A 24,639-nucleotide genomic window follows, 5' to 3' on the forward strand; every position below is an offset into this window, starting at 1 on the left:
AATTTTTCTATGTCACACCGACTTTGCACTAACACACGTACAAAAATCCTGTGATTGGTTATAATAAAAACATGTCGGATGCGCAGTACGGATCGGCGCGAACGTGAAACAAAAGAGCGAGTGGGCATACTGGTTATACTGTGATACGATAAGCGCCCTCTCAGAATCTGCAAACGCTGCATCTCTCAGGCTTCTCTCTTCCCTCTGGTTAAGAACACTCGTGTCCCGTTACGGATAGTAGGAAAGTCCAGGTTCGAATCTTGATGTAATATTTTTCGCAATTAATTCTTTATAGTTTGTTTATAAATGTTGAATTAAACTATTAAATTGATTATCAATTTCACTACGTACACTATTGCGACTACGGTTTAAGACTGTGTTCAAGACCGAAAGTTATCGGCGCGCGGTTTGTTGAAAAAAGATATATGCATAAAATTATTTGGCACTGAGATTTAACCTAATCGTATAAGGCGTTATTATTATTTGTGTTGTTTATATAAAACGATCACATTATTAAATCTATATTGTTTAAATCCATAATCTAGAATATTTTAGGTTATGTCTGTATGATAATTTTTCTATTTACATCTTGTATATATTTTATTCTTTATCATCGTGCATTATATTCAATCTCTCTTCTTTTCTAATACTTTCTCTATTGTACGCAGGGTCTTCTTATGCTGCGCTTACTTTGTTGATTCTGGATTCTTTGGACCTAAACAGAATGAATGGTAATTTAAACACGGCATTTATAAAATATATCTATTCACTATTAATAGTTATTCAGTAAAGTTATACTTTTACTCCTTGCAAACTGCTTTCGTATATACATTGAAGACATGAGACATAATATACAGTATTAGAGCCTGAACAGAACGGCTGTCTTGTACTCTTAAAACAATGTTTTACGTTTCAAGTCCTCGTCTTAAAGTAATAATAACTGTTTTATGTTTGAAGAATACAAGACAGCCATTCTACTTAAGCTCTTACACACAGTACACGATGTGTTATTTAAGACAAAGGCTTAAAGCATAAATCATTATCTTGAAGTTAAATCAACTATTCTGCTAAAGCTCTTAATACTCTATCTTTTTTTCTTAGTTTTAGCTCAAGTACAGACCTTAAAGAAATTGTAAGGAGAAAGGAAGAATAAGAAAGATATTACGGAAGAAATAGGGTATACAGAGAGAAGAAAGCTTGGAATAACATCAAAGCGGGAGTCGAACACGTGGAGATTGACTGATATTACACTGAACAACGAACAGCCTCCACAGAAGTGAATGAAGAAATTGGCCAAGATAATTTTTCTGAGTAGTTGTCACACAGAATTCCTGAAGTGCAGAAAAGACAGTAGAAGAAAGCAATTGCGGAGAAAAAAGGTAACCTCAATCAGAGGTTCGTCGAGCAGGAAGTGTTTGATGTCTTTGACGAAAGGAATATCGCGATACAAGCCATAAAGAAGATTCTTTCTGATCGTTCTTTTATGGTCAGATCATTTTAACATACTTATTGTGCTGGTAAATAAGTGCATTTAATGTTATCTCATGGCTTTGCAAACTCGCGATAAGGTCGCTTCTTGAATTATGCTCCTGATGAACTGAAGAATCCTTGTTTAGTGAAGCTCAACTGACTATAGACTATATATGCTCAGGTTATAAAATTATATATTCAGAAATTTTTCTGTACTCGGTCTGTTTAATCAATTTGTTAAATTTATGTGTCGCAGTTAATTCTTGGTTTTTTTTATTTTAACATGGAAACGTCTGATAAGTTAAACAAAAGAAAGCGACGCTTTTCAGATTGTTGGCTGAAAGATGAACGATTTAACACATGGATTCGTAAAGTACCATTGGATGATAGCGTTTTTCACTGTATTATATGCGATAAAGATTTTGCATGCAGCTCGTCATCACATATAGAAAGACATGCCAGATCTGAGCAGCATAAAAAAAATATTGACAAAGATCCATTAGAACTTGATGAAAGTTCTAAAAAAAAATCACTTTGTAGAAAAATGTTTAGGCCACAATGGTTAGAGATTGAGAGGTTTAAACCATGGCTACGCGAAGTGGAGAATGATGCAAACGCTTTTTTTTGCGCAATTTGTGATAAAACTATTACCGGTGGCTTGTCACAAATTTGTCGTCACGCAAAGTCTAATGCACATAAGAGTAAATGTGGCCAAAGTGATACACCAATATACATTACGAATACGGATGTAAATTTACAAGTTGACGAATCGCTTTTGCTGTTTGAGGAGCAAAAAAAATCAGCCGAGATTCGATACGCTGCTTTAATTGCCGACAAAAACATCCCGCACGAAACGGCAAAGTTGATACTCCATTTTTTCCAAGATGTAGCGAAAAATCCCAATGTACTAAAAAGCATGAGCATGGGGCGTACAAAATGTACAAATATAATTTCGAACGTCTTGTGTTCAGTAGAAACGGATTACATAGTGAGCAACATTCAAAATACCAAGTTTTTTGTTTTCATCGATGAAACATCTGATATATCTAACGAGAAGTGGATGACGTTCCATGTTCGATATGTTAATCCTGAAACGTTACAAGTTCACTCACAATTAATAAAACTAGTTGACATTGATTCGGCAGATTGCAGTACTGAAAAATTATTTGATGTATTTAAGAGAGAACTGCAGAAGCTCGAAATACCTTTATCTAATATTATTGCTTTATCGTGCGACTACGCATCTCTCATGCAAGGGAAACATTTAGTCTTTAAAAGATATTTAGAAGAAATGTGTACAAATGTCTTAACACTATCGTGTCCGTGTCTTTCTGTCGAATTAGCCGCGGACGCTGCATGTGCCAAAATACCTCAGATTTACGAAGACTTTGTAAAAATAATGGTGACTTATATTAACAGTAGTCCTAAGCGGACAGCTATTTTTCGTGAATTTTCTCAATGTACTCAAGAAAGCAATCAAAAAGTCTCAGAATTATCTGACACGCGATGGCTGTCTCATTACGCATGTATCGAACAACTTCTTGATTCTTGGGACATTATAAAGCATTTTTTAAGTGAAACGATCATAAATGAAAAGACGGACACCGGAGACAATTTATTGAACGTAATGGAAAGCGTGGAGATAAAGGCATATTTGCTGTTCTTGAAATACATTTTGCATTCCTTCAATACGTTAAATACATTTTTCCAAGCTGCGGAAACCAGAATTCACTTGTTACACTCCAAATCTATGAATTTGCTAACTAAAATTTGTACAAACTTTTTAAAGTCACAAGTTTTAAAGGATTTGCCAAATGTAACGTTTAGCAAAAGTGAAAATCATAAAAGTTTGATTGATATTAATTTAGGATTGGAATGCGAAGAATACCTTTGCCAACTAATGAAGGATGGCAATGCGAACGTGATCGCGACTATTCGCAAGAACTGTTTACAATTTTATGTTACCGCAGCCGAGGAAATTTATAACAGGTTACCAGTTAATGATGTATTTTTTTCGAAATTACAAGTTTTTCTACCGCACACAGCTTTATTAAGTAATGACAGGGCAACAACGTACAACGACGTTTCTTTCATCGCCAGAACCATCGGCGGTTTTAACGGAAACGGCTTGAAAAGAGAATGGTTCAAATTGAGTTCAGATTTTACGATACCAGAGAAACAAAGTTTGTCAAAATTAAATTTCGATGACATGTGGATAAAAATTTTACAAAGTCGATATTTAACTGATGAAATCAAATATCCGCATTTACAATCCCTCTTAAATTCTATCAGAGCGCTCCCAAATTCGAATACCAATCCGGATAGGATATTTTCACTTTTAACGGACATTAAATCGAAAAAACGAAACAAATTGTCGTCGGCCGTTGCAAATGCCACTTGTGTATTAAAATCGGCGTTAAAAGCAAGAGGGGAAACTGCTCTGACCATGACAATCGACGCAACACATCTGTCTCTGATGTCGTCGGATAAATTGTACGCTTATTTTCCTAAGAAACCAAAAAATAAGCCTCCAGATGCGGACGACCCTCTTGCTGGACCCTCTTCATCAAACGATATGCTAACAACGTAACTATAACTGTAATAATGTAAAAAAAGTTCATTGTTTCTCCACTTGTTTTTTTTTTCATTAATAATGTAAAAAAGTTAATTGTTTCTCCACTTGTTTTTTTCATTAATAAAAAAACTATAGCTATGTAAAATAAATAAATTTAGTCCATATTCGTAGATCATTTTTATTTGTATTGTACATTTATGCCGCCAATCTCCACGAATGGGTTTCCACGTAGCCTCACGAAGCCCTCTAATCCACTCTAATCAGTGGCCATATTACCGGGAAGATTTGTATTCGCCATTGGTATCAAGTAAAACACCGGCGTGGCCGCTCTCAGATTTCTCTCTGGTACCACTGTAGGAGAGAAGAGCGAATTCGACTTGACCAATCACGGTGCACTTTGATTTTCGTCGCGGTCGTCAAATGAGTCCAGCAGGTCCAGCAGTCCAGCTTCCTGTTCCGTTCAGTTCCGTTGGTTCTCTGGCACGGAGTGTGTGTCAGTGACGGAAGGTCGTAGAGATTATATTTAAATTACGATGGCAGAGGCGTTAACGGAGGAAGAACTACTGCAGAAGCACAAGAAAGAACGAAAGGAACTGCAAGGTATTTAGAAAATCACGGTCTCTTTTATCCTCTTTTTTTTTTTTTTTAAATCATTGTTGCTGTGGTCGATTTGAGGTTAGGAAGTCTGCGCAACGTGGGTGTCTAATGCTCGACCTTTCTCTCTTGATCGTAGCGCAAATACAGATCTTGAAGAAATCGATATGTAAAGGAGACAAGAAGAAGAAGAAGGAGATTACGGAAGAGATAGGACGCTTAGAAGAGAGTTTGGAGAACCGTCAAACGGAGGAGCTGAACACATGGAAACTGGCTAATGTTACGTTGAACGATAAACAGACGGAGCCCGCGGAAGCGAGCGAAGAGATTAGTACAGACAATTGCCCGGAGCAGTCGGCACACAGGGTTTCCAAAGCGCAGAAGAGACGGGAGAAGAAGGCAAGCGCGGAGAAGGAACGCAATCAGAGGATCATTGAGCAGGAAGCGCTTAATGTCTTTGGCAAAAGGAATGTCGAGATAGAAGCTATAAAGAAGATCCTTTCTGAGCGCGACTTAATGATCTACGAAATTCCTAGCGACGGCCATTGGTAAAGATCGTAAAACGTGTAGCCTTATCTACATTGTTCTAAGAAAGAAATATGAGTTGTATCACAATTTACTTGGTTTGTGAGTTACTTGGCTAAGCGTAATGTACGAATTTGTTTTTAGTTTGTATAACGCAGTGGCGCATCAGCTTAAGATAAACGGAGAGGCGCCTCTCAGCCTGCACGACCTTAGAACGAAGACTGCTAATTATTTGAGAGAAAATATGAACGACTTTTTGCCATTTCTCTCTAATCCCGAGTCCGACGATCTATTGACACCAGACAAATATGAAAAGTATTGCAACGATGTGGCTGAAACTAGTGCTTGGGGTGGCGCAGTTGAGGTAAATGTAAAGTCTGTGTTCACGATGCTAGAACTTGGTCCAAGTTCTAGTTCCGAGAAATGCGTAGCCAGTAAACGTGCAGCTTTTATGGAATAGGCGTAAGTTGATTATACATTTCTTGAGACTAGAACTTGGATCAAGTTCTAGCATAGTAGACATAGGTCTTTATAGACTGGTAGACTGGACACGATGACTAGTCATTTAATGCTCGCATTATTTTCTCTCTCTGTCATGAATTGTTAATGTGCATACTTTTCTCTTGTGAAACATTTCATTGTTTTTGTTTTATTACAGTTGCAGGTATTATCGCGCGTACTGAAATGCCCAATCGAGGTCATACAAGCTACGGGAGCGCCATACGTCATTGGTGACGAATACAGCAATGGCAGAAAGGTAATACTGACCTATCATCGACATATGTATGAGTTAGGGGCCCATTACAATTCTGTTACGAAACACGCTCAGGACGAGGAAAGCTGATAAAGGTTCCCTCTAGACTTTATTTCTATTTTGTTACAACAGTCTTCAACTTCTATTATTGATCGTAACAAATTAAGCATGTTTCCATTTACAAACATGTTTTACCAGTCAATACATTAATTTATTTTATGTGAGAAATTAATAATAAATTTTTAAATAGTATAAAATATTTTTATCGATAAGTATATACATATAAAAATGTTGAAAAAGCTGCCAGCAGAATATTTAATCTTCCGACGAGAATTGCATTTCTAAACTTTACATTATTGTGATTATTAAATGTAATGATAAAATATTTATAAGAGAAATTCTTCAAATGTGTTTCGTGACTATTAAAGGACTCAATGTGAAATGCATGTAATTAACTTTTTGCAAATTAGAAACATGTTACATTAAATGCGCGAAATATATTATTGATCAGATCAGTAATCTTAATAGTCACACACACATTTTAAGAATTCTTTTTTTACAGTCATTGATTAGTTAAAAATACAAAATACATATCAATGAATCATTAGTAAATCGTATTTTCTTGGCCGTTTCATAATAGTTTACTGACTTACATTTGGATGTGCACATTTAGAGCTAAACATGACTGAAAGTTCTATAAAATTTTACTGAAATACTAGAGATAAGAACTTCTTTGTAGATTTATAAGGTACATTTTCATTACATATTTAATAAATTCAATCACATCCTAAAGTTTTGCAGATGTATGTTTCGTCATATTGGAACTTCGGATTTAACACAAATCAAGTAAATGGTTTTTAACATATCATACACTATTGTGTGTGATCTTCCTGTATATTAAATAGGCTTCAGGTAATCATATTTAGTGCGAGACGTGCGATGGGAATGCGGACTGTAGGAGCGTTTAGACATACGAAAATTTATCAGTACAGGCTATTATAAATACCTCGGCGAGTTAGGTATGAACTGGTTTAGAGCTTTTGTGTTATGATTAAATTTATATAGAATTATATTTATTTTCCAAATGGATATCAGACAATATAAACATGCTGCCAGCAAATATGCAAATACTTGTTAAGATTCGATGTTCTTTGGTTTGTTCCAAGGGTTGAAGTACTATCTTATTGCGCATACTATTCGTGTTCATTGTGGTAGCTATCACGTTTCGGAAATATCAAGTGGCTGTCAAATCTATATGTACGAGGAATATTCGAGACTGGGTTTCGATACTAGGTATATTCGGACAGTTGAATAAATTAGTGATGTGATTCGATTTAGAAAGGATAAGACTGTAAGTCCTTTAATTCATTTTACCTTCTACGAATCAACTTTGGTCCTTAACTTTTCTAATAAATAGGCTCTTGTACTATGTAGCTTATTAATTCATATCTTGAAACGACAGTGAACTAAGATTCCTAGTCTTAAAATGTAGCTCAGTATACACAAGGACGTTACTTGCAAAAACTTCTGTTCTCAACATTATCTGTTTCCTGATTAACTCTATAGATTTTTTTATGTAATTTTAATAATCTTATGATTTCAATCGTTCATCCATGTGGCAAAATGATGAAAGAGAAAGATAAAGAATACAAATGGTTTGTAATTGTGACGTTAATGGACAAGGGACGCTTTAATATACTGTACATATACTATAACTGTGTTCTTGTATGTTTTTGCGACTTTGTAAATGTTTGATCGTATGTAATGAACGTGTTGTAGTCGGGTATGAAATAAATGATACATATAATAAACATCGTTTGTATAATTGAATTATTGTAATTGGAAGTTAATATAATTTTAATAAAAAAAAAAGAGGTATTTTTCTATAAACCAATTGTCGATTAAATTATGGAAACTTCAAATATTTTAAAATACTTTTCAAATTTTATCAGTTTTATGTATACTTTTATAAATAATTTTAACTTTATTTTTCTGCACTATCGTTTGACGCTTTATCATCTTCAGTCACTTCCTTGTTTTTATTTGGATCGTCCGGCTTCATTTGAGGGAAGAATAATACTTCCTGCAAAAGAAACGTACATTCTTACGATATCCCCCCTCTCGCTCCCTAATGTCCTATATAAAATATTTTAATTTGTGAACAAGTAAATTAACTTAAAACAATTCTCGATTTTCTCTCCTAAACACTTAAAAAACTACAGTACACATATCTTAATTTATATACTCACTTTAATATTATTCGAATCGGTGAGGAACATTGTTAATCGATCCACACCCATTCCCCAACCAGCTGTTGGCGGCAAACCGTACTCCAAAGCTGTGCAGAAATTCTCGTCAACCGATTGTGCTTCCTCGTCGCCCGCTGCTTTATCCTTTGCCTGCTGCTCGAACCTATATGTACATTTGAAATGTTTAAATTTGCAAAATGATCGTAAACCTGAACAAGAATAAATGATTTTCGTCACCAATGAATAAATAACAATCGAAGACATTGTTGGACAACCCTGGTAGGTAGTTTATTAAGTTGATCTGCTCTACAAGAGAACGGATTAATTTAAAATAATAAACTACCTGTCAGTTGTCCAATAATTTCTTCAATTTGAAAATTGAACAAGTTAATTCATGAATAATCTTTCAAAACATACTAATATTATACTGATACAAGTTTTTAATTAAAAGTTTGACTTTTTACCTTTCTCTCTGAACGATTGGATCATTCAGTTCGGTGTATGCATTGCAAATTTCCTTTTTCATAACGAATAACTCGAACCGTTCAGTAAGACCCTTCTCTAATCGGTGCCATTTCGCCAATGGAGACATTGCTTGCGGATGATCAATAATGTAGGTGGGATTGATACAAGTTTCTTCGATAAAATCTCCTACGAGCTATTTTGCAAAAGATTTAGAGTAGCTAATATTATGTGTAATTGGAAAATACAAACGTTTCTACCACCTTTTCCTTTCAATCATGTACAGGATATTATTTATCAAGATTACTAGATTCTAAAGGATCAAAAGTTCAAGTTAGGTATCTCACAAAGCTTGATCTACGTTTTACCTTGTCTAGCAACCTCGCCGATGTCCTAGGTGGAGGACACTCGATCTGGTGCTTGTCACAAAGATCGCTAAGGAACTTGGTTGCTGTTGGTGTGTTAAGCTGATCGGCTTGAGGTAGTTTGACCTGCAGAACCTCTTCCAACGTCTTCATCATCGAGATGCGCTTGAAGGGCGGTGTGAAGTCGATTTCATATGCTTTGCCCTCCGGCCCGTCCGGATGGTACACTAACTTGTAACTTCCATGTATGGCCTTCACCATGCCGGACACCATGTTCTCCGTCATCTCCATCAGGTCATTGTAATCGGCATACGCCATATAAAACTCACAGGTGGTGAACTCGGGATTGTGAGTCATGTCGATGCCCTCGTTCCTGAATTGCCTACCGATCTCATACACTCTGTCGATCCCACCGACGACTAACATCTATTAAACGTTTACAGTACTGTTGTATCTTATCTTTCCTTTTATTCGAGATTAATTTAGACTTTAGGGAAATGGAATAATTTTATTTACCTTGAGATACAACTCCGGGGCAATTCTCAAGAACAGATCCATATTGAGTTCGTTATGGTGCGTAACAAAGGGTTTGGCGGTCGCTCCTCCAGCGATCATATTCATCATCGGAGTCTCGACTTCTAAGAAACCCATATCGTCAAGAAACTTGCGCATATAAGCGATTATCTTGGCGCGTGTGTGGAAGGTTTGTCGAACTTTATCATTTAATATGAGATCCAGGTACCGCTGTCGGAATCTCGTTTCCTGATTGCATACAAAAGCGTTTAGCACGACTTGTAACGAATTCGGTTGCTTGCACTAGTGTGCACTGAGTGCACACTAAGGCTTGTTTACAGCCAATTCTTATCTTTAAGGATCATCTTAAATATCTCTTGAAATATTTCGTAGCTAGTAAAATGATCTGTATAGCATCCGTACGGATCATGTTTTGACTAAATACTCTTTGAACATGTATTGAAGACAAAGTTAAATGTAAAAATTTACTATAAACAGGCCTTAGTGTGCACTAATGCAAGCAATCGCATTTGCTACTAGACAAAAATATTATAGTCACATAACATTACATATGTTGTATCGAGTTACATGAAATTATCACGACGATTCTAATATCCGCTCAAGAATCATCGCAATTTTCTGTCAATTTCCTTTTCACCTTGTCCTTGAGGCCGAAGTAGAGATGCGGCAACATGTGCAGACATGGACTCAGGAGGGTAATAGAGAGCGGTATGATCGAGAATTCGCCCTTCTGACTTTTGGCAGGTTTGCCGACGACGCCTATGATATCGCCTCTCTTAATCTTTGCGGTGTCTGCTACAAACTTCTCCTCATTCTCGTACAATCTCGCGTTGGCCATCACTTGCACTTTGACACCTTCCCCACGAAGGTCGTAAAAGATCAGCTTGGCGCCGGATCCTCGAATAGAGTGAACGCGTCCAGCAACGCTATGTACCTCGTCTTGGAGTATCTCACCATCTTTTACTGTATCCTTAAATTTCTCGATGAACTCCTCGAGAGAGATCGACACGTGAAACTTGTGCGGATAAGGATTGTCATTGGCAGTCTTCAGCTGATTAACCAAATTCGTCCGGAGCTTAAGGTATTCCTGTAAACAATAGAATTTCTATAGCTTTCGAAATTAACGTAAGATTTAATAAGATTAATCTTGCATCGTGCAAGACTCGAGCGAGATACCGAAAGCAGAGTTATTGAATCGTGAAAAAAAAGTCCAAGAAAAAGTAATTGTTAGCGAGACAAAAGGACTTTTATTCTTTGCGAGCTCTCCTCGAGACAAGTCGATGCCAATTGAAATTTGGACACATCAAGACTTACATTTGGACTGATCTCTTCTTCCTTGACATCCTTCTTCTCAGAGGGCTTCGGTTGAGCCGCCGCTGCGAGCGTCCTGGCCTGCTCCTTGTCGGTCTTCTCCTTGGCCTTCTGCTCGGCCTTGAGACGCCTCTTCAGCTCGCTGCAATCAGGATATCGGTCTCAATTCATCTCGCACCAGGGCGTTACGTATCGTACGATTGATTTACGCACTTCGTGGCAAACCGACGCGGAGACGTCTGACGCAACTTCGCCCCGTGGCTCGCCAGCCAGGTTCGCACTATCGGCCGCGCAACGCGAGCATTGGTTATCGCGCCGAGCATGCTTGTCGCGCGACAGTCTCCCGGGACTTGGACTTTACCCACGTGACCCGCTTAGATCTTTCCGCAACACATTTACTGTCTGTGAGCAAGTGCGAGCAGCCGTGCAGCGAGAGACGTGCAAGACCGCGTGGCGACGAGCCACATGTCGGGCCTTTCTCCGTTTTAGGTTATGCCGCCCGCGCGGGGAATAGTCGCGCGTCGCGAGCGGCCGGGACGAACGGGAGGCGTCACAACGCACGGATATCCCACGGACACGCCGACGTCGTTCGATGTCGCGCGCTTTACTTACTTTTTCGACAGCTTCTCGCTCATCGCGTCCACCACGTTGGCAGGCCGCCGTAGGAAAGGTCGTCGCCGGCACCGTTGCGTTGGTCAAACTGCGCTCAACCGCACGTGACACACGCCAGACGGGATTCTCGGATCGAGGTGGGCCAGGTTAGCGATCGCGGTGGATCGAAACGGAATTTCCGCGGGAAGCTGTAAGCATTTTCAATTTCTGTCACGTGTGCGATCAACTCTGGAGGTCAATTCCGTGTCTTGCGATGCAGCGAAAACGCTCGAGCGGCAAGCACACATGCTTTGGCATAAGAGCATAATTAAGCATGTGCATAAAGAAATTGATTGGTCCACAAGCAAATGCACAAGGAGATGAACTAATAAACTAGTAAGAATATTCTTAAAGTCGCCACGAGTAATTAATAAATTAATAACACGGGGTAATATTTTTCGCAATAAGAATTTTAATTGCCAGATACGGTCAACGAAAATCACTGATGTTATTAATTTATGAACTAATAAAGTTCATTCTGCATATGCTTATGCACCTATGCAAAAGTGGGTGCTCCCCGCTTAAGGGCCATCGCACACAAAATTGCATAGCACATACCCAAGCAGCAAAGCAGCGCATCTTGACCAAACCAAAGTCAGATTTTCCAACTTGAGTAAAGAATTATCAACTTCTGACATAAAACATGCCTTAAAAGTCACATGGCGTTTGAAGTCTTATTTACAGGTCGAAAATTACATAATTTAACCGTACGAAATGCTTTCAAAGTTAAGTGACTTTAAAGTTATACATTAAATATATAAATGACCAAATTTTGATCAAAGATGTGCCTTTAATATCGATTCAACTTATAAATCAAAATTAGAGTCTCTTTTGAAGGAAATGTGACCGTGTTGTGTTACGTAATTTCAATCTCGTAGGCGATATGACTTAACTGGTCAGAATTACCTAAATTTTACCTGTGTGTTCGACTTGACTAATAAGAAATATTTTAGGCGCGAAATAAACCTTGCGGCCGTGTGGGAGCTAACCACAAAGTTGAAATTACCACAGAAAATGACCTATAAAGGAAATTGGTCCAAGTTTAAGTTTAAATGTGTAGCAAAATTGTCTTGAGAGTGAGTTATTGGTCTTGATCCTTAAATTATTGAAAGTTACCGTAACCTCCCAGCAAACATAGAACATTGCGCAATATTATAACATTGCCGCAACGTTGTTTCAATGTTCTGTGTTTGCTGGGCTATAATTGTATAATTTTATGTATTTGATCAAAATTACCAAGATGTGCCTGATATTCGACCTTCTGCTAGGTCTATTTCACAAAATCAGACTATGACTTATAGGACGACATACCTTACGTTGCCTAATTTCAACCGTAAAATTACTTCTACTTTATTCCCCACTTATCTTCTTTCGACGTCGATACAACATAAATTGGGCTTGGTCGAACAGACTTTTCAACCTATCAGAAAGTCAAATAAACGTAATTTCGCCCTATTTTGCTGCTTGGGTATGCATAGCACAAGACCATCTAGACCAATAAGCATGTTATGTAAATCAATATGACGATTCAATGCTCGATGCTCGTTGATTTAGACGCATAAAGAAATTGATTGGTCTATTTCCTTATGCGCGCATTTATGGCCAAATCGGATTCCTTGCGCATACATTTATGTGTTGTGCAAATTTGTCTGGGGGACTTTTAAACGGCTTCTGTGGTCGAATTGGTAAAGACGTTCGTTACCTCGCACAGCAAAATCTGAGACTTGCGCCAGCTAGGCCCAGTGATCTTCTCTTTCACGACTTCCGATTCTAGGACTGGACCGATACCTGCGCTAACAGTCGTTGTGCGCCGCAGAAGCAGCAAACTGATGAAAAGTCGTTGGTATTGTTGGTAGATAACGAACGCAATGCAGGGATCCGATTACCGGATCTCGCACGGGGTGATGCAATATCGGCTGATGCAACCCCCGAGTATAAAAATTCCTCTTCGATTAGAAGACGTCCAACTGCTCGGTATCTTAAACGGAACTCGATATCCCAGTGATATTTGACATGATATCATAATCTGCAATCGAAGGAAATATCTCTCGGATAATTTCTTAGTACATTTTGCTCGGACGATTGTAGGGAGGTCCAAGTTCAAATCTCGGGGTATTTTTCGCAATATATTTTTTATAATGATTTAAAAGGATGCTTACTCCCAGATAGCACACATAGTTCTATGAATATTCTTCTGGAGTGCAAATATTCTTCATTTCAGAATATTCTAATTGAATATTCTATAGATATATAGATTATTACAATTTGAAATCGTATACTCATAACAAAGAAGAACGTTTTTAGAATATTCGCCGAGAATGTCTTTGGAGTATTCGATCAGAATAATTTTTTTAATATTCATCGAGTTTACGTATTGCACATTGTTTATTGTGTAATACACTTATCTTACGCAAAAGGCAGTGAAACCTGTGATCATACCATTGATCAGATGTAGCTCTTTCTCTTGCTGCAGCACAAGGTCGGATACTTTCCGGATACAGACCTCGTATAACCGACACGCTATGTTCGATAGATTATTCACATTCGAAAAAGATTTATAGTAGCCCCAGGTAGCCAGCTGACGTCACTTATCGTCATTTTGACGTCGAAATGTCGTCGGAAATGTCATTATGACGTCAAAGGTCAAATGTCACTTTGCCGTAGGCAGCTGACAAATTACGTCAGCTGCCTGCATGGGGTGCCAGTCGAATAAGATAAATTAATATATAAGAATGACCTATGGAATATTCCAAATATTCTTGACGAATATTCTTAAAATGTTCATAGAATGTCTTGTGCTATCTGGGCTAACATCAAAAAGTTACGTCGATTATCAATTTAAATATGTGGATTTACTGCCCCAACAAACAGCTGTGTTCAAATAATCGGCACTCGTAGTTTATCGAGTAGGAAAAAGTATACAAAATTCACGCGGAAATATTATTAGTGGATTACCGAGATTCAGCCCGAAAATGGCATTTTTTTTCTAATTAATTGTACCTTTAAAAGGCTGTCTCGTTTTATGGACGCTTATAATAAAATTTAATCGGGGAAGGCCTGGTGACTTTGAGGGCAATTTCAATTAAACTTCGGTTAATTTAATCACATGAAGCAATTCAACCGGCAGAATTTCTCACGGCAAGATTTCTAAATCCATTATCCCCAATCTAATTTTTCCTTCGAATCCACCACGGTAAAAAAAAAAATCTGGTTGCGTTGGAAATCTGGTGGATTCAACTAGAAGGTTACTTAAGATCATTAATTCAGAGAATCAGATAATGAAACCTATTAAATATTTAAGCTGCAAAATATCGAGATAGCCAGAACTTCCAGTCAAAAATTTTATACATCCTAACGGCACAAGCAAGCTCTTTAAAAGTCAATCAGTGGATTATCACTGATTTACAGTTATAAGTATACCACTGCAATTTTCAATAGTATACTTGTAACTGCTAATCGGTGACTATTCACTGTTTTCAGTGATAATTCACTGATTGACTATCAGAGAGAGTATTTTTCTTAGCAATGTCTTAAACAGCAAAATATTGATTTCATCCATGTTAACGAAATAATATAAATATTACCCGATCAATCAAACTCTCTAAAAGTCAATCAGTGGATTATCCCTGAAAATAGTTAATAGCCACTGATTTGCAGTTCCAAGTTTACCACTGAAAATCGCAGTTTTCAACTGTAAATCAGTGACTATTCACTGCTCTCAGTGATAATCCACCGATTGATTTTTCGAGAGCAGATTAAGTTAATCGGAACTTCTGATTAAACTCAACTTTGGGTATTCGTAATCCGATTTTGTATTCAAGATCATCGTATTAACACGATTTCGAAATGTCTAGATAAAGTCTTGAGAGTGGAAAAAATCCTAAATATAAAATCAGAATGTACAAAAACTTGCCTTTAATTTTTCATGAAGGGTTTCGCGTTTCTGCTTATCGTGTTTCGTTAGTTACGCTCTAAATCGACTTTACAAGTGTCGTATTTTTTAATTTCGGCGAAGCATTGCTGCCTTATCTTTCCCACGCGCATAACTCTGATTTTCGTGCGCGTTATACTTATATCTGTAACACTGTTACCGTCATTTTGTACACGTGCGATAAAAAAAATGATTGAAGATAAATTGTAAAAGTCACCGTACCGCGGTGCCGCCGGTACGTTCGACAATTTTTATTTCCGTCTCACATGACACGAGATTGAAATTGTTCTTCGACCGACGGGGACGGCTGTTGCATATTCAATTTAATAGATAAACAGTTTGGCGCCGCGCGTTGTCAAACGTGGAATTTTTCGACCGAGTCAATTTCGAAATCCGGCTCCGGGACCGCCTTATCGGCCGGTAACCGCGGGTCCGTCGCCATGGCGACGTCAATTTGTTGTTCGCGAACTGTGTGTCGTGTCGTGTCGTGGCGGAGAGCGAGAACTGTGGAAAACTGCCCCTCGCGCGTGTAATATTCGCGATGGACGGGTGTTTCGGTCCGGGGGATTTGGAGGCGCTTCAAAATTTAATCTGCCCGCCGAAGGACGACTCCGACGACGAGGACGATCTACCGCAGGCGGGCGCGAGGAAGTTGGGTGAGTTTATGCTTACGACTGATTAATTATGGAGATATAGATATACCCGGCGCAAAATTGTTGCTGTTAAAACAATCAGCGCCGCGCGCCGGCTAATTTCCCCTGTGCAATTTCGAGTCCGTGTGCTGCCCAACTAAAATCTCGTTGTATCGTTACGTTTAATTCGATGTATTGTTCGGGATATTATTTGGCCAAGCGAGGAACGCAAATTAATTGGCAGATACAACGGCACCGCACGCGTGCGCGCGTGCGTGCATTCTTCGTTCGCACATTTCTCTGTGCTCGCAAGCCGAGCTTTATTTATTTTGCATTGTTGCCCGCTTCCGCGGGCCTGAAACTCGCGGGGGATGAGTTCAAGGGGGGATGTGAAACAACGGTAAACAGGAAAAGAATATTTTATCAAGCTCCTTGGGGCTCCTGTTCGCTCCTTTGGAAATATTTTACTGAAGATATGAAATGTTGCTGAGATTTATTTAAAAGTCCCTCTCCATTTCGTTATCATTTCATCAATGTTTCAGTTGAAATTCAGTTAAAAAGTTTCATGAAAAAGTAACACAGTTTTTAGCTAAATTCAATAAGCTTCATGATATCTAATATTTCATGACTTTATCATTTTTCAACACTTTTTGCTCTAACTTTCCTCATCTTTACACTGGATTTCATTAAGGAAACCCGTGATTCATTTAGAGATACATTCAGTAACTTTTCAATACTTTTTATTTCACGTTTCACCGATTTCAGCAAGATTTTTCCATCTGGGTTATCGCTGCGACCATCTAGGATTGATGACGTCAAAAGCGAGAATCGGCAAATGAAAATTCTTGCAACGCACATTAAATAAAACATTGTTTCTCAGTGAAGTAGCGTTTGTAATCCATAGGGCAGACTTGTAAAATATATCGAAAGCTTTCGTTTGAGTAATCAATAAATAACTCATACGTGTCAAATATTGAATTTTACCTAATCAAGGACGGAAAACAAGCTTTTCGACAGCTGCCGAATTGAAATAAATATTTGCTTTCGCGTATTAAATTATAGCAAACCGAGAGCCTCCGGTACATTTTAACGCTACTGCCGCGCTAAAAGAAGAACTGACGCTGTATGTACGTCGCAAGAATAATTAAGCTTTTCGACGTTATTTTTCACGCCTCGTAGCTCACAATTTTCAACTAGAAGCTGCGTGCACCGTCAAAGCTGGCAATCGAGCGCCAGCAGAAGCCTCAAGTAGCTAGAGGCAAGTCCCGTATTATGAGACAGGCTCCTAGCATGAGAAAGTGGGGTTTCTGTTAAATTAACAGGCATCATCTATTGATTCCACCATGAGTTTATTGCCCTCGGGGCGAAAACTGTTTAGTGAAAAATTAATTCTTAGATTGCGTAATCGTTGCAAAGAAATATTTGCGATTGAATTTGGGTATTGAAAACCTGCTATCTCATATTAGAAACCTATCTTTATAATAGAGGACTTTCCTCTATTTTACAAAGGATTGCATCCCTCCTCCCCTCTCTCCTCGCCCCTCGCCGGATCGTAGACGTAGCAACTAGCTAATTGAGAACTGAGCGTAACGTACCGCGAGTTTTATGTGCACGTGTATCGATTTCCTCCTCGCAAACCGGTAATATTGATGTAACGCTTTACAGGCGATCCGACGCGGCGCGACGGCCAATGAGGCGACCCGCTGCGAGTTATATTTGCGCTGTCAATCATTAATTCTAATAGGACTCGTGTAATTCTCAATCGCGCGACGTGCAACGCGCGTTAATTATAAATCATCGTTACACATCCGTTTTTAAATTACCGTTAAACAGTTTACGCGCCGCCTCCGGGCCGCGGTCGATGTTATCACGCGTTATTCTCGGGACAACGTTGACGTTATTAGCCGTTAGCCGAGCGGGACTCGCAGATTCGCACATTTTCGCGAAATGAAATATTTGCCGAAGGACCGGGCGACATCGGCGCACCGAGCGATCCGGGGAAGGGTCGTTCGGGACCTCACGCACCCCTACGGGGCGCGGGCGACGATATTTGGCATCCCTCGGAGGCGGTCGACACCCGGAGCTCCCAGGATTACGACCCCAGGAAGGCGCCCGAATACGAGATGAAGTTTAAGCAGGCGGTGACGGCGGAAGACGTTTATCTGGGAGTAAGTCGCGCGCCTCTCCATTGCTCTTACGAATAGGGATTGCAGGGGTATAATATCGCGTTTCGTACACATTCATATTCTCGTCGTAGATTTAATAGCCGATTTACCGATTTTACACTCTATGCCTGCACTGTGGACAGTTCGACAATACCAAGCGCGTACTAAGAATAAGTTAGACAAAATAGTCGGTAAACCTGTATCTTTTTCTCAGAGGCAAACGTCTCTGTATTTTCGTCACGCAAATTCAGGGTCGAAAGCAAGGAAGACCGTGGTGGAACGAAACGATAAGACTTACTTCGTTTTTTAAATGCGCGGGGGAAACCGCTCAGGGCATTGTGGTGTACAGATTTGCGACATTACTGGGTATTTTATTAGTAATATTTATTAATTTAAATTTTCATGGAGGGCTGAGGAATAGTAATATGTAAATAATGTTTAAGTTTATTATAAGATTTATAAAGGTATTAAATTTCATATAGTAAACTTTGTAAGTTTAAGTTTTTTCTAACTTAATAGCATAAATTATCCCAAGTGATCCAAATGTTTCTTTTTTGCCTCTTTCTCTTATAATAATGTGAGAAATTGGACCGAATCTTGGGAGAATTAAAAAATTCCTAGTAATGCCTAGTCATTACTAGGCATTACTAGGCATTTTTGGGCATTAGTTTGGATATTAGGTCTTGCTGGGGCATTATAAAGATAAACTAAGATAAAACAAGACATAAATAAGATAATGAGATGAAGTAATGCCCACTGGGCATTAGTGGGCATTGGCGTACAAGATTTTGGCGGTTTCCCCCTCGATGAAATGTATGTATTATCGTTTTCGAATCGTGCTTTAAAAATAAAATTGTACACAATTTTCCTGGAGGAACAGAATTTGCATCGGAAAAATGTGGCGCAAATGTCACGATAACATCTCGAAACATCAATTATTCTCTCTCGTATCCGGTGATCTGACTAATTGTAGACTCGTGATACGAGTCCTGTGACAACGGGTAAAAGTTAAAAGTTGTCCAAGTTAACACGAACGAAACGACAAATAACAGATTACGAATGATAAACCGCGAGTCACGAATCGCGCATTACGAACTGCGCATAGTGTGGCGCTGGCTTTGCGTGTGAATCGCGGCCTTGAGAACGGACGAATTGTTATTTAGGTGGGCTTTAAGACGCCGAGCACGGCGTCCTGCGAGTGGCTGTCGGTGCTGGTGAAATTGCCCCAGGAAACGCGGGAAAACGTGGAGCTCTCCGTGGAATCCGAGGCGATCGACGTGCGCAGTCCAAGGTGAGGAGCAGCCACGACCGGAATTTATCGGCGTGACCCCGCGTGACAGAAGGAGAGCGAAGCTCGCTCGCCATCGGACTGCGTCGCGTTAGACTCGGCGCGGGCGAGCTCGCTCTTCTTTGACAATTTTACGAGGCTGTAAATCTGCCCGACGCGTAAAACCAGTCGCGATTCCGCTAGATACCGGCTGCACCTACCGACGCCGCATCCGGTGGACCCGAACGCGTCATCCGCCAAGTGGCACAGCGACACCTCCACCCTGGAGGTCACCCTGAGGCTCAAACGCGAGCTGGATAACGTAAACTTTTGATTCTGGACCGATACATCGTTATCCTGTCGCAGCAACTCTTGGTAAGTGTTTCAGTGTGCCTTTTATTGTATTCCCGGCGAGGGGAAAACCGCTGACCAAAATCTTGTACACCAATGCCCACTAATGTCCAGTGGGCATTACTTTATCTTATTAACTTATTTTATCTTATTTTCAACATAAAATTCAATTGACCGTATCTTGTAATTTTAATATTAAAGCATCGCGACGTTTCGACCATGGGTTTTGGTCCTTTTCAAGCGATCTGACAATACGAATAAAAATTTACAAGTTATTACATAGATGCAATAAACAATACAAGATATTAAATTAATAGTTACCTGAGATAGTCAGAAAGAATCTTCATTATAATATCATACTGAAAATGAGAGTGTTAGAAAGAGAGAAACATACAGAGATTTCAATTGAAGTTCATGATGTATGGACTTACGTGCTATAAAGTTATTTTTTATATTTTAATCAGTCATGCTCAGTCCGCTCTCAAGTAAGGTTCTTGTGTTGCAAAATCGGACAAATAACTTTGTAGCATGTAAGTCCATTTATCATTTAAACAATTTTTAATTAAGCGTTTTCTGCACCGTTCGAATGGCGTGTCAAAATAGATGCAAGTCCGCTGCGTTGATGACTTTTATCATGCAGGCTCACCTGAAACAAAAAATCAAAAAGAGATATGAGTGTCGCTATGTCCCGAACCTCAATTAAGAGTTTTTATTTAAAAATAACAAAATGGTGCCAGTTTCAAAAAAAAGTTTCAAAAAGTACTTTATAAAAGGTTGTTAAAGATAAGCGTAGTTTTTGGGCCGTTAAAGTGGAATGACCCCTTAAAGCACCGAGCGACAGATCCACGCGAATGAACCAAATGATTTTCGAGACACGTAATCCTCCTCGCGCGAGCACGTTTCATAACGCGCGCACGAGGACGCGACCTCCGCTCGTTCATTATCAAAGACGTTTATCATACCCCGTTACATCCTGATAGATTTTTCTTTCATCGACCTCGCGCGTCTCACGGTGGCGACTAACGTGTCGACAACAAAATTGTATTTGCATTTCGTGTAATGCCACGTCCTTGATCGCGCCTGTTACGCGATGCTAATTTTCCTGCAAGTAGAAAATTGCGCCTTTGTAATCATCGCGCGTTGGTTCGTCTCGCGTCGCGCGATTATAAGCATCGATTGTGCCGGGAGATGTTCATAATTGAACGTTCATCGCGCGAGAAGCGACAATAATATCGGCGATAATGGGCGACAGGCGCGCGGCTGTCGGGGCGGAATGGACCGGCCACGATTGCGCTGCGAGACAATCGTTCGTGCTTGGCGAAGAGCTTCCGGGATTTCGATAACACGCGCTGCAGGAGGATGCAAGGGAATGCACTTGCATTCTCGTTCAAGACGATGGAAAAAGTTGGATCATAAAATGTAGATCCTTCACTCTCCTTTTCCTCCTTTCTTAAATGCTCTTGCGGATGAAAACACATTGTTCGAATTAGCATTACATATAATACAGCCGATATTGGTCGCAGTGTATTAATTAATTTGTTAATTAAGTAAATTAAAAGAGAACAACGAATGACATAAAATACAATAAATCTTAAATTTAGCGCGCGCAGTTATTAAATAAAATAAATTATGAGCGGAAAAAATAACATAATGTAGGTCTTTATGAAAGCATTCGGTTAATTAAAAGAAATAAAAAGTATTGGAAATATGTTTCTCGCGTTTATCTGATAAATATTAAGAAAGTACTAATAAATAAATTTTGATAACAGGGAATTTGCTTATAACGCAGATTTTTTGTTGTTATCAGTAAGAAGTAATAACGTTGGAGTGAATAACGTACACGTGGCATTTGACGTATACGCAAAAGTAAATATCTCGATATTAAATTGAGTAGCTGACTTGTCGGTAGACTTGGAATGTACATACGTCTCCCTCTCTACTTATCTTGAAATATAAACGCATCGCGATCTCATAATTACATGTTTACGAGTTCTAAAGATCAATTACTGCGATAAATATGTTAACGATAACCAGATTACATTAGCCGGCGTAACGGCGACAACGAAAGACGTTCGCGGACTTGCGAGCGTGAAAAAGCAAAGCAATTGTTCCGCAGTAAAAACGGAGGATTACTCAAACGGAAACGTACGGCGTGCTTTATAACGCGAAACAAACAAATGCTCCCGCTTCCACCTTCGGCTAAGAGCACTCGTTTCGCCTTTATTTATTTTCCGCGCGGAACGCAGATGCATAAACTCAAAATGATCGCGCTCTTTTTCATTTTTACGCGCTCCCCGATTCAACGTGGCGTGGGATACTCTTAATGAAATCAGCACGATTTTCGCGAGTCGACGAATGGCACGGGCCGCTTCTAATTAGCCCTGTCGGAACTTAATCAGTCCTTGAACGTAGTTCGTTAGTTTCTTGCCTTAATTTCCGGCGGCCCAAGTTTTTAATTCCGAAACGGCGAACTTGGCCGTTATTATCGAATAATTTTCTATTTCGCATTTTTGCAGAGAGGATCCCCCGGACGATCGTTCCGGCGTGTACAAAGTTACAGCGTCGTAAAAAATTACGTTGCGAAACTGTGCGCAGTTTCTTCCTTTTTCTAAAGACTCCTCTTCCGCGACCCTGCCGTGGAAACTGCGGGGCGATCTGTAAGATATACCGTCGATTTTTACAGCGCTTCGCGATTAAGTTAAGTTCGCGGAAATCACGCTCGCGATGCGTACAATAATGCGTCCAATAATAATAATAATGGCAATAAAGGTGCTTTCGTACGAATTGAATTGTATCCAAGCGACGTCGTCATAAAATTTTACTTTATCCTCATTTATTTTTAAAGTTTACGCAGATACACGAAGTCGCGTTAGCTTAAAACAGGCGACATAGTGATTTTACGACGAGAGCGCGGGCGGACTTTGTCGCCCGGCGAACGCACTCAAGGATGCACTCCCCAAGGTATGTATGTAAAAGGTACAGTGGCTGCGCACATAGAACCGGCTGCATTACGACGGGCTGTCCTTCATCGACTTCCTCCGCCGCATTTCGTAGCTTATTTGCCGGAAAACGAGTGATGGAAGGCGCTTTTCACGAGCTTTTCACATCGCGCCTTGTTTGTCATCATCAATGTTGAAGTAAAACACTCTTTTTTTTACTATAGTGCCGTGAATAGTGCTCTTATATTTAACATACTTATTTCGGTTGTATATCAATTACGATAAGATAAAGACCGAGCGAATTGAAAAAATCAGCGTGAGCGAATGCGTGCTTTTAGCGACGTTTCAGCGGAATTGAAATTTCACCGAAATTTCGAGTTTCCAGTAGATGCGGGATAAAATGCCAAGTGTCAACACGCAAATTCATGATGGCGGTGCATGCGAGTATTTTCTTATAAATATGCAGTATTAAAATAAATATTTAATATTTAGTCGTAGCACCGAAAGAAGTGGTTCAAAGGTACTGAGAAATATTAGTGGATTCTTTTGACTCGGGAAAACTCGGAGTAGTGTTGCTATATTGTAAAGTAGGAATCTTACGCTATGATTTATCTAAATAAACACTTAAGACAGTCTTTAAATAGTATAATCAGTTTAATAATATTTCTAAATAAGCCTTCTTTAGAAACAAATTGTAAGGAATTTATTACGAAAAAAACTTATATTTTCTAACACAACGTGAAAGAGAAGCATGAATTTTATTTTAATAGAAGACTTTGTTTATCAACGGAGAATTAAAAACGATAAAAATTTAATTTTAATAATGTTATGAAAGTACTTACATATATATTTAATTACTGTATTTAATGGAGCCTCTTTTCACATATATATTTAATTACGGTATTTATAAATGGATTCTTTTTTAATGTGCGAGAATCTTTTACATTTTTTTCAACTAACGCTATTATATTGTGAAATAAAAAGAGAGAGAGTTCCGTTGCATTCAAAATACTATCTCGATTTAATGTATTAAATATGACTTACGTCCTAACACTTTTTAGCACGTTGGAAGAACTCTCACTCGAAAGCCTCCATAGCTCAGGGGTTAGAGCACTGGTCTTGTAAACCAGGGGTCGAGAGTTCAAATCTCTCTGGGGGCAGATTTTTTTTTTCATATTATTTGCACCACATGCTAACAAATTATTGAAAACAACATTAATTTCCAGATTTCGCACATATAATAGTGCACATATAGAAATATATGTTTAATTATATATGTATATTCACATATAACGTATAAACGTAATTCCACACTATGTGGAATACTTTAGTCGTGTGTTTCATTAACAACAAATGCATAAGAAAGTAACTGCGCGAGCACGTGTCCGGAAATGTTTATTTAAAAATGTGATATGACGTTAAAACGTTAATGATGGTGCACTAAGTTGATATCGTGACATGGTGACTCATTCGATCATTCGCCTTTGAAGCATAAGAGGAAAGAAGTTCCATTAGTCATATCAGAACTTGCAGTTGTGTGATTATTATTAATAATATATGTATAAACCTCGTATAATCTCTTTATGCCGGATCGATTGAAATATATTTCAACAAACCTTTCTATTTTCAGGCTGCTGAGAAAAGTCTAAGAAATGAATGGGTCTAGAAATATCTCTTACTTCAATATTAGAATAATGTATTATATGATTCAAAGTTTCTGAATGCAACTAGAGTCTATTTTTAACGCGATTAATATTTCTACGGAGCTTGATTAAAACGGAGGTCCGTTTCTAATCCGTTAGTCAGTTCATAAAAGCGGGTTTCTGTATCGACTTAAGGAATTGCCACGCGGTGTCGACGTCAA

General features: G+C 38.9%; 3 protein-coding genes and 1 non-coding gene across 9 annotated transcripts in view; 3 read left to right on the forward strand and 1 right to left on the reverse strand.

Annotated features, from left to right (window-relative positions):
* Window positions 1–7,725, forward strand: part of LOC105562439 (OTU domain-containing protein 6B) — a 9,017-nt gene extending 1,292 nt beyond the window's left edge. Inside the window, exons 1-7 of one of the 5 annotated variants that reach the window (XM_012013286.1) lie at window positions 164–251; window positions 669–731; window positions 1,102–1,379; window positions 4,403–4,645; window positions 4,779–5,187; window positions 5,309–5,528; window positions 5,823–7,725. In XM_012013286.1, coding sequence (XP_011868676.1) covers window positions 4,579–4,645; window positions 4,779–5,187; window positions 5,309–5,528; window positions 5,823–6,008 — 882 coding nt within the window. In that variant the 5' untranslated portion in view covers window positions 164–251; window positions 669–731; window positions 1,102–1,379; window positions 4,403–4,578 and the 3' untranslated portion in view covers window positions 6,009–7,725. The other 4 variants (XM_012013282.1, XM_012013283.1, XM_012013285.1 and 1 more) reach the window with 4 other exon arrangements.
* A 125-nt stretch (window positions 7,726–7,850) lies between these two features.
* LOC105562441 (lysine--tRNA ligase) lies at window positions 7,851–13,361 on the reverse strand. 2 transcript variants are annotated; one of them, XM_012013288.1, is made up of 9 exons: window positions 13,193–13,361; window positions 11,452–11,639; window positions 10,843–10,981; window positions 10,166–10,615; window positions 9,511–9,756; window positions 8,998–9,420; window positions 8,632–8,825; window positions 8,168–8,330; window positions 7,851–8,001 (listed from the first exon to the last, which is right to left on the reverse strand). In XM_012013288.1, exons 2-9 carry the CDS (start codon window positions 11,472–11,474, stop codon window positions 7,903–7,905), a joined length of 1,737 nt encoding a protein of 578 aa, XP_011868678.1. In that variant the 5' UTR covers window positions 11,475–11,639; window positions 13,193–13,361; the 3' UTR covers window positions 7,851–7,902. The 2 variants fall into 2 exon arrangements, with proteins under 2 accessions (XP_011868678.1, XP_011868677.1); XM_012013287.1 differs by lacking the exons at window positions 11,452–11,639; window positions 13,193–13,361 and adding an exon at window positions 11,053–11,437.
* A 2,538-nt stretch (window positions 13,362–15,899) lies between these two features.
* LOC105562443 (protein PIH1D3) lies at window positions 15,900–22,704 on the forward strand. Its single transcript, XM_012013290.1, has 5 exons — window positions 15,900–16,077; window positions 18,019–18,221; window positions 19,382–19,509; window positions 19,690–19,860; window positions 22,353–22,704. Exons 1-4 carry the CDS (start codon window positions 15,963–15,965, stop codon window positions 19,817–19,819), a joined length of 576 nt encoding a protein of 191 aa, XP_011868680.1. The 5' UTR covers window positions 15,900–15,962; the 3' UTR covers window positions 19,820–19,860; window positions 22,353–22,704.
* A 1,158-nt stretch (window positions 22,705–23,862) lies between these two features.
* On the forward strand, window positions 23,863–23,935 carry Trnat-ugu. The gene has a single exon. It is a non-coding gene; the product is annotated as a tRNA-Thr (tRNA).
* Window positions 23,936–24,639: the final 704 nt, after the last annotated feature.

This window comes from Vollenhovia emeryi, unplaced genomic scaffold, assembly GCF_000949405.1.
Source record: "Vollenhovia emeryi isolate VEMERY1.0 unplaced genomic scaffold, V.emery_V1.0 DF939188.1, whole genome shotgun sequence".
Taxonomy (NCBI): domain Eukaryota; kingdom Metazoa; phylum Arthropoda; class Insecta; order Hymenoptera; family Formicidae; genus Vollenhovia; species Vollenhovia emeryi.

Excerpts from the sequence above, each read along its gene's own strand:
- LOC105562441 (XM_012013287.1), bottom strand. The coding sequence starts at position 11,162 with ATGCTCGGCGCGATAACCAATGCTCGCGTTGCGCGGCCGATAGTGCGA. Across the intron at positions 10,616-10,842 it reads AAGAAGAGATCAGTCCAAAT|GAATACCTTAAGCTCCGGAC; the intron begins GTAAGTCTTGAT and ends TATTGTTTACAG. Across the intron at positions 8,002-8,167 it reads CCGATTCGAATAATATTAAA|GAAGTATTATTCTTCCCTCA; the intron begins GTGAGTATATAA and ends TTTCTTTTGCAG.
- LOC105562443 (XM_012013290.1), top strand. The coding sequence starts at position 15,963 with ATGGACGGGTGTTTCGGTCCGGGGGATTTGGAGGCGCTTCAAAATTTA. Across the intron at positions 16,078-18,018 it reads GGCGGGCGCGAGGAAGTTGG|GACCGGGCGACATCGGCGCA; the intron begins GTGAGTTTATGC and ends TATTTGCCGAAG. Across the intron at positions 19,510-19,689 it reads ATCGACGTGCGCAGTCCAAG|ATACCGGCTGCACCTACCGA; the intron begins GTGAGGAGCAGC and ends CGATTCCGCTAG.